The 14,153-nt window shown below is 33.7% G+C and overlaps 2 protein-coding genes across 3 annotated transcripts in view; one reads left to right on the forward strand and one right to left on the reverse strand.

Moving 5' to 3' along the window:
* CFAP36 (cilia and flagella associated protein 36) overlaps window positions 1-10,189 on the forward strand; it is a 36,196-nt gene extending 26,007 nt beyond the window's left edge. The window contains exons 8-10 of the mRNA XM_074286966.1: window positions 8,584-8,726; window positions 9,463-9,609; window positions 10,017-10,189. Of these exons, the coding sequence (XP_074143067.1) occupies window positions 8,584-8,726; window positions 9,463-9,609; window positions 10,017-10,118 (392 nt within the window). The 3' untranslated portion in view covers window positions 10,119-10,189. The remainder of the gene's footprint in view (window positions 1-8,583; window positions 8,727-9,462; window positions 9,610-10,016) is intronic.
* A 1,611-nt stretch (window positions 10,190-11,800) lies between these two features.
* Window positions 11,801-14,153, reverse strand: part of PPP4R3B (protein phosphatase 4 regulatory subunit 3B) — a 77,157-nt gene continuing 74,804 nt past the window's right edge. For both annotated transcript variants that reach the window (XM_074286964.1, XM_074286965.1), the window contains exon 16: window positions 11,801-13,500. In XM_074286964.1, the coding sequence (XP_074143065.1) occupies window positions 13,405-13,500 (96 nt within the window). In that variant the 3' untranslated portion in view covers window positions 11,801-13,404. The remainder of the gene's footprint in view (window positions 13,501-14,153) is intronic.

The following is a 14,153-nucleotide window of genomic DNA, read 5'->3' on the forward strand; positions in this document are numbered from 1 at the left end:
AAATGTATATAATGGAATAATTTTAATTTTCCTAAACTAAATTATAATTCTCTTTAGCAGGGGAGAATCAGAAACACTGGAACTCAATAACCCATTGTTCAGTAAATCAGAAAACAAGAAAGAGCTCCCTGTTTAAAAAGAAAAATGCCAGAAAAACTGGGAAGCTCTCTTTCAGAAATTAGGCTTAGACTAGCACCTTAAGCCATTGTAAATGGATAGAAAACTTTAATATTAAAGATCATACAGTTAAAAAAAAAAAAAAAAGGTAAACATCAACACTTCCCACAGCTATGGATAGGAGATGTATTCTTAATTAAATAAGAGATAAAAGGCAGTTTAAAAAGACCAAGTAAACTTTGACTATATGAAACTGAAATGTTTCTGCACAAATAACAGGCATGCAAATAGACTAAGAAGGGGAGTGGTAAGTCAAATAGGAAAAAATCCTTGCATCATATTTCTCTGCTAAATATTTAGTGTCCAAGATACATAAACAATAGATAGATAAACTAGTCTAAGATTATGAAAACTTCTCAAAAGAATTGCCAACTCTAAACAACCATATGAAAGAATACTCCAAAATACTAATTGCAAAAGAAAAAAAATGGGAATAGTCATTGATTATTATTGTATTGTCAGTGGGGCTGTGAACCTGTAGAATCACTTGGAAAGCCATTTGGAGTGATGCAAATATAGTGACTAAAATATTCATATCCTTTAACCTGAGGATTCCATTATTAGAGGTATTGACAAATAGAAAGTATTCATAATACATAATAATACCAAAATATTTGTTGCAAGACTGTAAGCAAAAGCAAAAAATTGGAAATAAAGTAGATCCCACTAATCAGTGAATGTCTAACTCAATTATGATATACAATGTAACAGAATATTTTTGAGATGTCAGGAAATATAAATGAGATGTATACAGAGTGGCTTGGAAAGATATATATGAACTAAAACAGAGTGAAGAAAACAAAAAAGAATGTACACAATTACTGCAACAATATAAACAAAGAAATGTAAACAGAATCAACAGCCTCCTCTCCCCCCATATCAAAAGTGAATGTTGAAAAATCACAAAAAATCAAATGTGGCTACTTCATTCAAAAGAAGAGAGATGAGAACACACTTTCTTCCTCCCTTTATTCTCCCATATTTGGAGGTCAGGGTCTACAAATATTATACAGTGCATATGTTTTTAGACTTTCAATGTATTATTTATGATGATTTTTTCCCCATCTTTAAAAAAATATTTTTTGTTAAATGGGATGACTCTCTAGGAGATGTAAAGGATAATGAAACTGTGGAAAACTATGAATGATGTGAAAAACCAGAGAGCAGTAAAAACATTTTTTTTTTTTAAAGAATGAAAGGGGTAGCTTTAGTCCAGAGGACCAGAGTTCAAATTTGATCTCAGACACTTAATTAACACTTCCTAGCTGTAAAAAAAAAAAAAAAAGATACATATGAGGATATTGAGGAAGGGGGAGAATTTGTATTTGTTAGGCAATAGGGAAGCAGTAAATAAACAAGGAAAGGAAATTTGTGAAAGAAATGGGGTGATAGAAGGGATTCTGGCTCCAGAAACAGAATGGAGTTACTTGTTCATATAGAGGGATTTGCCTTGACAAGGAGAAGGGCTATTTCTTCATATTGGGGTGGAGAAGGAAAACCTGAAGGAGAGAGATCTGAATGAGAAGGGAGCTCTCTGCAAATGTCTTCCATTTTTGAAGTGAAATATGAAGGTCAAAAATGGAAAAGGAGGAAAATTTAGGGCAGTGATGATGTTGCCAGAAGGAAAAAAAAACAGAGGTAGGTTGATTGGAGATTATGGTTAGAATAAAGAACAGATTTTGGGGTTCCAAGGCAAAGGGAGAGGCAGAATGATAACACTTGTGGATGACAGCCAGATCATGAGTAGGACTATTTCCATTGTGTAGCTATGGTCCATTGGAAGAGTAGGTCATGAGAAATGAGTAGGTAGAACTGGGAGGTTAGGTTACTTGAGAGAGAAACAGTATGTTCCTTTGTATGAGGTCAGGAGTTGGGTAGGAAAAAGTATTTTAAATGGGAAAGTATATAGAACATATAGAAAATTAATTACAAAGATAAATAAGGAGAGTAAATAAACATCTTGTTGCTTTTGATGTGTTCAAATTAGCAGACCCAGGGAAAGCATTTTAGGTCTTAAAAGAATTGATAGATATGATTCCTGAGCCACTGTCAGTATTTGGAAAGATTATGGAGAAGGGGAGAAGGACAGGATTGGAAGATAGATGTTTCTTTTATGCTCTGAAAAGGGAAGAAAATGAGGCCTACAAACTAGAGGTCAGTGAACTTGTCTTTGATTCGTCATTAGTTAAAAAGAATTAAATGGCCCAGGCACAGATTCTTGGGGTGCTCCACCTCCTTCCAAGTTAACATCAAATCATTAACTGGTTGAATAGTTTGAAGATTAATCATTAATGGTTTGATGGAAACCTAAAGAGGTTTTCAATGAAGTGCTCCAGAAATCTGTGCTTTTTAATTATTTGGATAAAGCTTTACATGGCAAGCTTATCATGTTGTGTTGATGGCACAAAACTGGGAAGAACAGCTAACACTGTGAATGGCAAGACACAAAAAGATCTTGACAAGTAACAACCCAGAGCTTAATTTAAGATAACATTAAATAGGTATAAATTTATATGTATAAAAGCTTTATATTTGAGTTCAGATATTCAGCTTCTCTTATTACAAAGTAAGGAAAGAAAACATGGCTTGAGAGCATTTAATCTGAAAAATATCTCAAAATGCTGATGGACTTGCAAATTGTGAGTACTATATATGATATGACAGAAGGTAGAGGGCAAGGCTGATTTGCTACTCCATGTTTTTGAACCAAGTTCTTTCTGTGTTTTTTGTCACACCATGAAACAACTACAGTTGAATAAAACCCTATGTAGTTATCTGCTTTAAGTATAGATGATTTCCAGTTGAATCCTGTGGCAAGATTTTTTTGTTTGTTGATACAGTGTCAGGTTGATAAATATAAAAGCCCATGAATTTGGAGGTGTGCTGTTTATTGATTTATTTGCCTATTGTTTCCAACTATAGGAAATTTCATCTCCAAAAATAGCTCAAATTATTTATAGTAATTGCAGAGTCTTTGCATAAATAATCCATAAATGGCATGGTTCTTTAAATTTCTCATCCAGTTTTTGATATGTTTACACTTTTGAATATGACTGGACCTATTGTACTGTAAATAAAATAATCCAACCACATCTTGAAAATCTTCCTCAAGAAAAACCATAAAACTATCCATTCTTCTTGTATCTTTGTTTTACCTTTTTTCTGGTTAAATCAATCATGTTTATATATTTTGTGTCTGTATCCTTGAGATCAAATGTTTAAAACAGCAAATTCTTTTTTTTTTTTTTTTTTTTTTGCTGAGGCAATTGGGGTTAACTGACTTGCCCAGGGTCATAGATAGGGAAGTGTTAAATGCCTTGAAGCCAAATTTGAACTCAGGTCCTTCTGACTTTAGGGCTGGGGCTCTATCCACTGCACTACCCAGCTGCTCCTAAAACAGCATATTCTTAAAATAAAGATAATCAGTTTATTTGTAAACAGTGAAGTCTTTGTAGGATGATGTCTACTGACCTTAATAGCCCATTTTTTCATTGCTCTACATTTGTATTTTGGTTGGACCAAAAAGGTTCAGTCATCTAGTTCTCCCATTTGTGGTAGAAGGAGGGCCCATTTTCAGGGGTGTCATATGTTCAACATAGAGCATAAACCACTATTCCTAGCTGATTCATGACTTGAGTCAAGGCTTTTTCTACTTGGGCTTAAGAGAAGATCTGGGTTTACATTTATCTATTTTCTCCACTTCCAGAAATTATTTGTGAAATGTATTTGTCAGAATATAATTTCCTTATTTGCCTGGGTAACCGCATGTAGATTTCCTAAAATTGCCTTTGAATTTGCAGTATCTTTGATGTTCCTCTACTATTTTATTGTGATAGCTAAACCTTTATTCATTTGGATGATATTGAGATCTCTCCCCACTTCCCCCACAAAGGAGAGTCACCAGTGTTTGAATAATGTACCAGCCACATCATTCTTTCATGTTGATACCACCTTGCTCTTATAGAAATAGAAATCACTATCAGTAGGAACTACTTTTCCCTCTTAGGTGTAATGAATCAGACCATTTTATTCCACTTATAAGTTAGATCTGAGGCCTTTGTCCAGAAGCCAAAAAGGCAATTGAGGATTTGGAGTCATTTTGAGGTTCTTAGTCTTCTATTATTTTTGGCCACCAATACAGTTCATGTGCTATGACAAAACTGTTCTTCCTGAGAGTGTAACCATCTAAGAGCTAGTTCCCACTTTCCTTTGGGAATGTACAGTTAGCTGTGCATCTAGCTACACATTATTAAATCCCTCTGCTATTGCTAACTGCTGTACTATTCTATTTCCTACTTGATTCCAAAATAAATTTGTCCCAGTAATCCTACCTGTATGGCTCAACTGGCCAGGCAACAGATGACATATTAACTAAACTTTGTTTTAAAAAGTTTTCTTATTCCTGTTTCATTGACTAACCATTTGAAATATATGTGGGTATTCTTTTTTCTACCCGTTTTATGTTCCAACTGGCAGGAATTTTGTGAAGGCTTGGTTGTGGTTATTGTTTTTACTGATATTCTAGCTTTACTTCCTTATACAGTACAGAATTCAAAGCTAATATATATAAACAAACAATACTTTTCTCTTACACCATATCAATCCTGAACAAATAGTGGACACTCATTTAAATGGATTTAGAGGCACATTTGCCTAGAAATGTGTCCATTTTTCTCACCTCTATCCCAAATACATTTAACATTGCTATGATAAAAGGTTAAGCAACTTAGCCAACTTTTTCAGATCTCTGTTGTTGAGTTCCTGCAGGTTTCTTCACATCTGGGATCTCTGGGTACCTCAAAACCACACTTTATATTTCAAAAATTTCTCATATTTCCATGTGTGCTCAAACTATATCTGTTTAGTTTCAGGACAGAAAATAACAGGTTTCCATGATTTGGTACAGTGGAATAGCTTAGACTTGGAGTCAGGAAAACCTAAATTCAGATCTCACCTTAGACACTAATTGTGTAGTATTGAAGAATTAACTTAATCATTCTCTGCTTCATTTGCATCATCCATAAAATGGGAGGATAATAATAGTACCTATCTCTCAGGAATTCTATAAGAATCAAATGAGGTAACATTTACAACAAATGTTAGTCATTGTTTGTGTCACATTCCAAGATCCATTTTTATTTAGCTGTGTGGACTAGTCATTCTACCCAAATTAGATCATTTTTATACTCCACATGCTCCTTTAGTTTCTTAATGTCCCCTGAATTAAGTAGTTCTAACATAACCAAATGAAATTTTGCACATTTTCTTGTTCACATCTTTTCTGTCTAAGCTAATGGCTCTCAGATATACAAGGTTGTTCTTCCCTTTCCTCCTGACAAATTCTTTTCTCTTTAGAATAGCTCATCTTTCAATTTAGCTACTTCTCTGCTTCTAAAAGTTTGATGGTTTCAGGTCCTGATCTGTCACATCTCAGAGAACGGTATTTCAATGAGATCCTATCGGGAAGCTAGGATGGTGCAGTAGATAAGAGTGCCAGTACTGGAGTCAGGAAGACTTGAATTCAAATCCAGCCTCAAGCACTTAGATGCTTAGATGATGATTCATAGTTCTTAATAAAAAAGTACTTTTTAATGGATGTACATTTTTCTTTAGAAAGCATACTTACTAGCCTATAGTATGGTATAAACATAACTTTTATATGCACTGGAAACAAAATTTGTGATTTGCTTTATTATTTGCTTTATTGGGTTGGTCTGGAACTAAACCTGTAATTTCTCTAAGGTAATGCTTCTACTTACTGGCACCGAATACTTTAAGAATTGTTTTTGCCTGAGGATCAAATCTATTTTAGAAACTAGCATTAAATGACTACAAATGCAAGTCAAAAATCCTGCTGAAATTTGCCCTGATTTTGTTTGTTAGAACATATTAGATCTATGGAGAAGCAGATAGGATTTCTGTGTTTATCTAAGTATTTTATGATGATTACTTAGCTCCAGTTTCAGTTAAAAACTGTGCATAGTTAATCTTATACCTATATCCTTTGGATATAGATGTTCCCATGCAGTAAGTCATATCACAGTCTTTTCCATTCTACCTTCAAACATTGTATGTCTCTTTAAAATATCATCCAGACATTAGTACTAGATGACACTTGATATTCCACTATGTTTTGAATAGTCAAAGTCAGGAGAGAGGGCATTGTCTGTCTGCTTTCCCAGCCTAATCTCTGCTAGTTCTAGACTTGTGTTTTCTTGTGGCAATTTTCTTGTTTGTCTTGGTGTCTAGAAAACCTTTGCCACTAGCCCTAAAGGTAAAGACTTCCATTTTTTCTCCTGCATCTTGAAGATAACAAAATCGCCACAATATGTTCTTCCAAATATTCCTGAGGGGATTTCTTCACACAATGTGTAGTTTGAGCTTGCCTCAGTCTCTTCATTATTCTTATCAACCTGCTAATAAGCCTTTGTCCGCCAAAATATAGTTAGCCTTTCTGTAAACTTGCAGGCTTTCCACTTTTCATGTTTCCATCTTCCCTAGGATAGATATGTCAAATGTTTTGACTTCAACATTATTCTCTTCTGTCAAGGTTAACATAGGACATGGGATATGAAAAAGCCACTAAGAACCAGAAAAATAAGTAACAGGATTAATTATAAATGTTGAGAGATTCTAATCAATGTTTTTAATTCTGGACAGATTAAATTGTCCCCTTTCATGCTACGGGTTCTTGATGAGATGATGTTATTGTTGTTTAGTCATTTTCAATCCAATCCAACTTTTTCTGATCCCATTTGGGATTTTCTTGGTTAGTATATTGGAATGGTTTGCAACTTCCTTTTTTAGCTCATTTTACTAATGAGGAAACTGAGGAAAACAGTTAAGTGACTTGTCCAGAATCACACAGTTAATAAGTGTGTGAGGCCTGATTTGAATTCAGGATGTGAATTTTCTTGGTTCTAGGCCTGGCACTTTTATCTTCTGCCACCTAGCTGACAGATGATAGACAAACAGTATTTTTGTTCTAATCAGGAGGAATTGTTACCATATGTTCATATAAAAAGAAGTTTCTAAGCTTCTTTGAGACCATTCTCATGTGGAACTGATTCAAATTTATAGCAGTAAGAGACATTCTTTCATATGCTAAGTGAACATAGGATATGAATAGGCAGTTTTCAGAAGAAATGTGATGTAAAGTGATAAAAATTGCTCTACATCATTAATACAGAAATGCATATTAAAATAACTCTTAAATTGTATTACCTCATTCCTATTAGATTGGCAAAATATATCTTTTGACCCAGAAATATTTGCTACTAGGTTCGTTCCCCCAGAGAGATCAAAGAAAGAGGAAAAGGATCCTTATGTAAGAAAAATATTTATGGTAGCTCTTTTCATGTTTGCAAAGAATTGACAACTGAGGTGGTACTCATATGGTGAATGGTTAAACAAGTTATTAGATGGAATATTATTGCACTCATATGGTGAATGGTTAAACAAGTTATTAGATGGAATATTATTGTGCTATATCAAATGATGAAGGGAATGGTTTCAGAGAAATTTGGGAAAACTTGTATGAATTGATGCAAAATGAAATGAGCAGAACTAATGTAACAGTATATGCAATATAAATGGTATGAAGACAAAGAACTTTGAAAGACTTAGGAACTCTGATCAACACAATGACCAACCACAATTCCAGAGGATTTATGCTATTCACCTTTATGTTAGCAGTGGATACAGCTAATTGAAGGAATTTATTTTGACTACTTGTTTATAATGGGAGGAAGAAGTGGAAGGGGGGAAAAGCTAAAACTAGAAATAAAATTGAAAAAAGGTTTCTATATTCTCCTTGCCTGGTAGTTTCTAAACATCTAGTAATTACTGTTTGAGACTTCTGTAGTATTTGACCTATGTTATTTATCTTTTGCATGCTAAATATTAAGTACTTTGAGGTATAAAACATTATCCTTATCTTTTCTATAAAGCAAATTCCTCAGGAACTATTAGTATTATTCAACAAAGACTGCTTATTAATTATGAAAATGGCTTTAGTGAAGTTTAAAATATAGTATAAATACCAAAGAAACCTTAGTTTCTAAAGCTAGTGGGTTAAGAAGAAATGGCTAATTTCTGCAATGATTTCATTTAACCCCTTTTTACATGATGATCCTTCTTGTGTTCTGCCCTGTGTTTTCATTGGTATAGAGAATTTGGAGCTGAAACAACTTCCTCTGTTCGTGTAGATTAGCATCTTCTCTGATCTTTTGAGAGCCCTAAAAGATCAAAGGTCATGCTCAGGGTCACAAAAGACAGCATATTATGTCATAGGCAAAACTTGAAGCCCCATCTTTTGGACCCCACGGCAGGCATTCTCTTCACTATGCCACTCTCCCTCTTGCAATGTTATCATGTTCTGATTTGTTTCTTTATCCTGCTGTTCAGAGGGAAAAGTCCATTTTGGTGGGAAATCACAGCCTTTGGGAAGAAATTTGGAAACATTGCCTGAAACTTCCTCTCCCAAACTGAGGGAAGAAACTATGACAGCAAGCTTAGAACAGGCGATTAAAGAAGGAGGACCATTATCAGTAAGTAATGATGATGATAATAGCTAACATTTCTATAATGCTTATTATTACTGTGCCAGGTACTGTGTTAACCTCCTTCACAGTGTTCTCATTTGATCCTCACAACAACTCTGGGAAATAAGTGCTTTTAATTGTCTGCATTTTCTAAGATGGGGAAACTAAGATAAACAGCAACTAAATGACTTGCTCAGGCTTACATAGTTAATGAGTGAGAGGCTGGATTTGAAAGTCTTCCTGACTCTAGGGCCAACATTCTTTGTCTGGCATGCTACTGAGTTACCATTTCTTAGGAAATTATCAATGGCAATAAAGAACAAACAAACAGCTGCCAATAACATGATGACTTGATTTGTTGTCTTTTTTACAAACTGCAGCCCTATTAGTACTTCTTTGCTTATTGTTCAAATTGTTAAATCCAATTTGTAAGTTTTCCTAGCACATAACTAAAATATTTTCTCTTTCTCAGACAAGAGGAATTTATACACACACATATAAACATGTATTTGTACTTTTGAGACAAAGGAAATCCTAATGCCTATACGTGTATAGTTATCTATTGCATATACATACACACACAAGGGGAAATGATGCTTTTAATTGGAAGAAAAAAACCCTTGAATTTGAATCTATATATAATGCAAAGCTTGAGTCATTCAACTATTTGTGGATGTCTGCCTTGCATAATACACAAACATTCATTTGTTTTGTACAATTAAATAATTTTTATTTTCCCCAGAATTTATCAGCACTTGGGAGAGAGCAGCTCCGGCAACGAGAGGACTATTTAAAGCAGAAGAGAGATAAATTGATGTCTATGAAAAAGGATCCAAGGATCAAACAGATACACAATATAGAACAGCAGAAAGGAAAATCTGCTGAGGAGGTAACCTTATTTTGGTGTAGGTAAAAAGCCTAACTCTATCACTTAGTACCTGAGCTCCTTTGGGCAACTCACTTAACCTCTCTTGGGTCTCAGTTTCCTTTGATAGATAGGTTCAAAAAGACAATTACATATCTAAAATGGTAATAGACACAAGGTAATATAGTATAATGGTTACAGATCAGACTAGATTTAGAGTTTCAATGAGAATCAATTGGTACTGATGTCACCAAGTTGTAACCAAAATTCAAGAGAGTGGAAAGTTAGGGGCAGTATTCCAAGTTGTTGTGTAGTTCTGCACTAAAGTGTTTTGAACTATCTTGTGCAACTTTTAAAAGTATTATGAATTGAATCCCAAGCCATATGTTTTATATTTTAATTAAAATTGCATTCTATTTTTATTGATTTAGGAAATTGCAGAGAAACCAGAAATGACAGCAGAGGAGAAGCAAACACTACTAAAGAGGAGATTAATTGCAGAGAAGCTTAAAGAAGAAGTTATTAATAAGTGACAATTTTAAGAAACTTAATTTAGTAAAACAGAAGTTTGAATTTCTTTAAAATAAATTATTGAATCCTTAAACTAAGCTTGTTTTGATTTAATAACACTGAAAAGTGCCAAATACTAAACATATCCATCTCTCTTGCAAAAGTACTAAATTAATTCACTGATCTTGTTAACTTAAAAAAAAAAAAAACTTTGTAATGTCCATTCAAATTATTTTATCAAAAGTAAACAAAATAGCCTCTTAAGATTGTGGTTTAAGTATAAAATTTATGTAAAAATTATCTTTGCAGTGAATAAAATGATATATGTAATAACTGAAGCTTTAAGTACTTCTATTTTTATAAGTTTGGAATAATGCAATTAAAATTTGCAGTACACACATTAAACTAGATGACAGATAATAACTGATTCAGTTTGTTTAAAGAATTTTGTGAGTGTAGAAACTAAAAAGCTGCTACATGTCCTTAGAATTCTTTGCAAGGTTATTTTCATGGAACTAAACTGAACACTATTGTGAGCTGGTAGGCATAGAGACTATAAACATGTATAGATGTTTAGAGTTTCTATGTTTATATAGACTCTGTAACAGGTATGCTTTTTCTGCCAGGGGTGTTAATTTACCTAAAGTGGGTGCCAAATTATGTACTCTAATTTACCCACATCAATCAATAACATTATGCTTAACATTTTTCATCACTAGCTATTATTTAGATTAAGGGAAAACTAGTGATTAAAACACACAAATCAATTTAATGTAACTTTTTATTAAAATAGTATTTATAACTGATACGTTGGCAGATGTAACTTTAAAAAAAAATCTACAAGGGCCCCAGGCATTCAAATGTGGGCTTTCACTTGTTCCATTGAATCGAGTACAAATTGAAGGGAGAGAAATTTAAGTCTGACCAAGGATGGTGGCTCTAGACATGGTAACTGAGTGAAGCTTAGTATTTCCTGCTTCCAAGGGATTTAGAATTTTTAAAAAGTCCTTTGAATCTCATGATATAATTTTTTTCTAAAACTAAAACCATAATATAGTTAATCCATGAAACATTCACATTTTCGCAGTAAAGCTTTTTCTGTAGTGATGCAAATGTTCTTTAAAGCTCACACCAGTTTTTTAGAAAAGAAAAAAAAAAAAAAAAGAATTGAGATTAAAAGTTAATGCTTGGCACCAGAATTTTGCCTACTTTGAATAGAATCACATTTTCAGCCTCAAAAAGGAAAAAAGCATGCATCATACTTGTTTTCCCTTGAATTTCATGAGGAAATATTTTAGCTTTGAGAAGTAAAGAATGGACTTTTTAATAAGACCAGGATTGATGAGAAAATTTATTACAAGTACATTTGATCTTAATTCTACTACATCCCGAGTCACTTTATTGATACGTGGGAGATACCTTTCATGATATATACCCTTAATTTTTTGAGAGGAAGCCCCATTCTAGGATGCCTGGAGCCCAATGGGGTCATAAGATTTTATTTCAAGTGCTATCTGAATGTTGAAAATACAATAGAGATTCTCTTTACTGATTAGTTTAGAAATCCTGCATTGTTTGACCAAGTGGATGTATAATAAATGTTAAACTATGAATAATTTTGTTGGCTTATTAATTTTACTCTAAAATGGCCATATCTCATAACTGAGTGAACTTACATTTACAACAAACCAAACAAAAGCAATCATTATGGAATTACAGGGTCACATTTTAATTCCTGAATTTTACATTTCAGCATTAATATCACCACATGTATACAAATGGTGTAAAACAAGTACAGTGGTATTTTTAATACAAAATAAATTCTGTTTTATGGAAAAAAAAAACTATACTTCATATCTACACAGACAGCCCATCTTTTCCAAACAATAGCTAAAATTAAAATTAACTACAAAAATCTCCAAAACAGGGAAACTGCTTCAGTTTAAACTATTCCAGGAAAAATGGACCCATAACACATTAAAGGGTGATCTCTATCTGGTGGATTGCAGCTGGTTTCATAGTTTTGAGCTTTTATCACTTCTAACACATTAATTATAGTTTGGGGACATTTTTCTCACTTTAGCATGATCTCAGATCATAGATGGGCAAACTAACATTAAAATATTTACAGAATGCTTGCTGCTCTTTGAAATAAAACTAAAACTGTTTGCCTCAATTATTTTTGCAATTCATTTGTGTACATGGAATGTGCTTTTACTCTTCAAAAAATGAACAAACAAATAAAGCAGCTTTCATATTACACCCCTGTTTGAGGAAAAGATTTATGTGCTGCAGACTTATTTCTCTTTTCTAGGAACTTCTTGGTCCAAAATGGCTTCTTAATGTTAAAATGCCACTAAGTTCAGCACTACTTAAAAATCTGTGTATTAGTGCTTATCAATTGACACATTTTGCAAGTTTGCAAATGTAATAGTATGACAACAGCTTAGCAAAGAGAAACAACTTTACTAACAGCAGAAAGTGACTTGACACTGTATCTTCCACAAATGCTTGTACTTTGGTGCAGCTGAAAGGACTGCTATAGCCACAAGCAAGTTCCTGGAGAACATTCTCTTAAATTACTGATCCTGTCCATCAGTATCTCTGAATGTGCTGGTTTCAATGTTAGATTAACACAATTTTATGCCAGCTTGCTTTTCTTCAAAACACATACTGGAAATTCCTGGTGTGTAAAATTTAAACGTGCATGCTAATACAGGGTGTGCCGTCCTTCAACGGCCTGAAAGGCTGAATTTTTGTTAAATTTTGAAAGAAATGGTCCCAACAGTTTAACTTCATTTTTTTAATGCTAGCTAAATCTGTATTCCCTAAAAATTGTTTTAAAAGAGGCAACTGATAAAAGAACACTATGGCCAGCACCATTACAAAAGTAACGTTATTGGGTTTGCAACTGAAGTTTCACAATCGTTTCTAGTTCTGATACATACCCAGGGCAACCCTGCAATATTAAAATTTTACTGACCTGCTCCCCACCCTCATCCCTCCCCAAACCTGAGACTTTCCTTGCTGAGAAGCTGTCACCCAGGTTCTGTTTACTACTAACCCACCATTTTTTGACAGCCTGAAAGGCAAACTCCTTAATTACTAGAAAGAGAAAAGTTCCTTGTAAGTCTGGTGTTTATAGAACTAAACTCTTCTAGTTGATACACTGAGTGTCTTTTGCTACTCCTTGTATATTATCTTATATGTTCAAGGGAGAAAGCTTTCTGATTCAGACTTTTAAGCTCACTGAACAGTTGCAGCATTTAGTAATACCCCACAGTGAGGTTCCCCTCCCCCCTTAAGTTTTTATGAGCCAAGTCGAGGTCTTTTTCTTGGAGAGGTCTCCTCTTCTTCTTCCTCTTCTTCATCATCTGGATAATCCACTAGACCAACTAGACTTCCCTGGTGAAAAATTAAAAAAAGCTAACTCACAACATTGAAATATTTTTAAAACTTTTTTGTAGTAAAAAGGGTGCAACTTTACAAATTTTAAAACACTTAATACATAAATTTTGGCCAGCTAAAGCAGCACAGTTTATGGCATCTGCACAAAAAGGAAAGACATCTAAATGAGATTCAATTCTTATCAATTAGTGTTAACTGAAGGCCAAAAGGCAGTTTTCTAAGCAATATCAAGGCCATGATAGAAAAAATGTGTTTGCTAATTAAATATTTTTAAAAATTAGATGCCTGTGTCTACCTGGACTCAGAGATGCAGAATAAATCCCTATACTGTGGAAGATCCAACCAACTTAGAAACTATCTCTTAGATAAGAATTGGACTGGGAATGTAATGTAGGTGACTTACACAAAAAGCAAAAAAACAATATTAAAGATCTGGTAGAGATTTAGAATTTTGAGAGCTGGAAAGGAGAAGACTAATAAATAACTGACTCATTTTATACATGAGAAGACTTAAGGTAACACAAGATAAATGGTAGATCTAAATTAGAAACTAGGTCTCCTGATTTTATCACCATTTGAGTTTTCCACCCTTTAACTCTACTTGAAGCACAGAAACATAATTTTATAGCTGAAAGGGATATATAACACAT

This window comes from Sminthopsis crassicaudata, chromosome 2, assembly GCF_048593235.1.
Source record: "Sminthopsis crassicaudata isolate SCR6 chromosome 2, ASM4859323v1, whole genome shotgun sequence".
Taxonomy (NCBI): domain Eukaryota; kingdom Metazoa; phylum Chordata; class Mammalia; order Dasyuromorphia; family Dasyuridae; genus Sminthopsis; species Sminthopsis crassicaudata.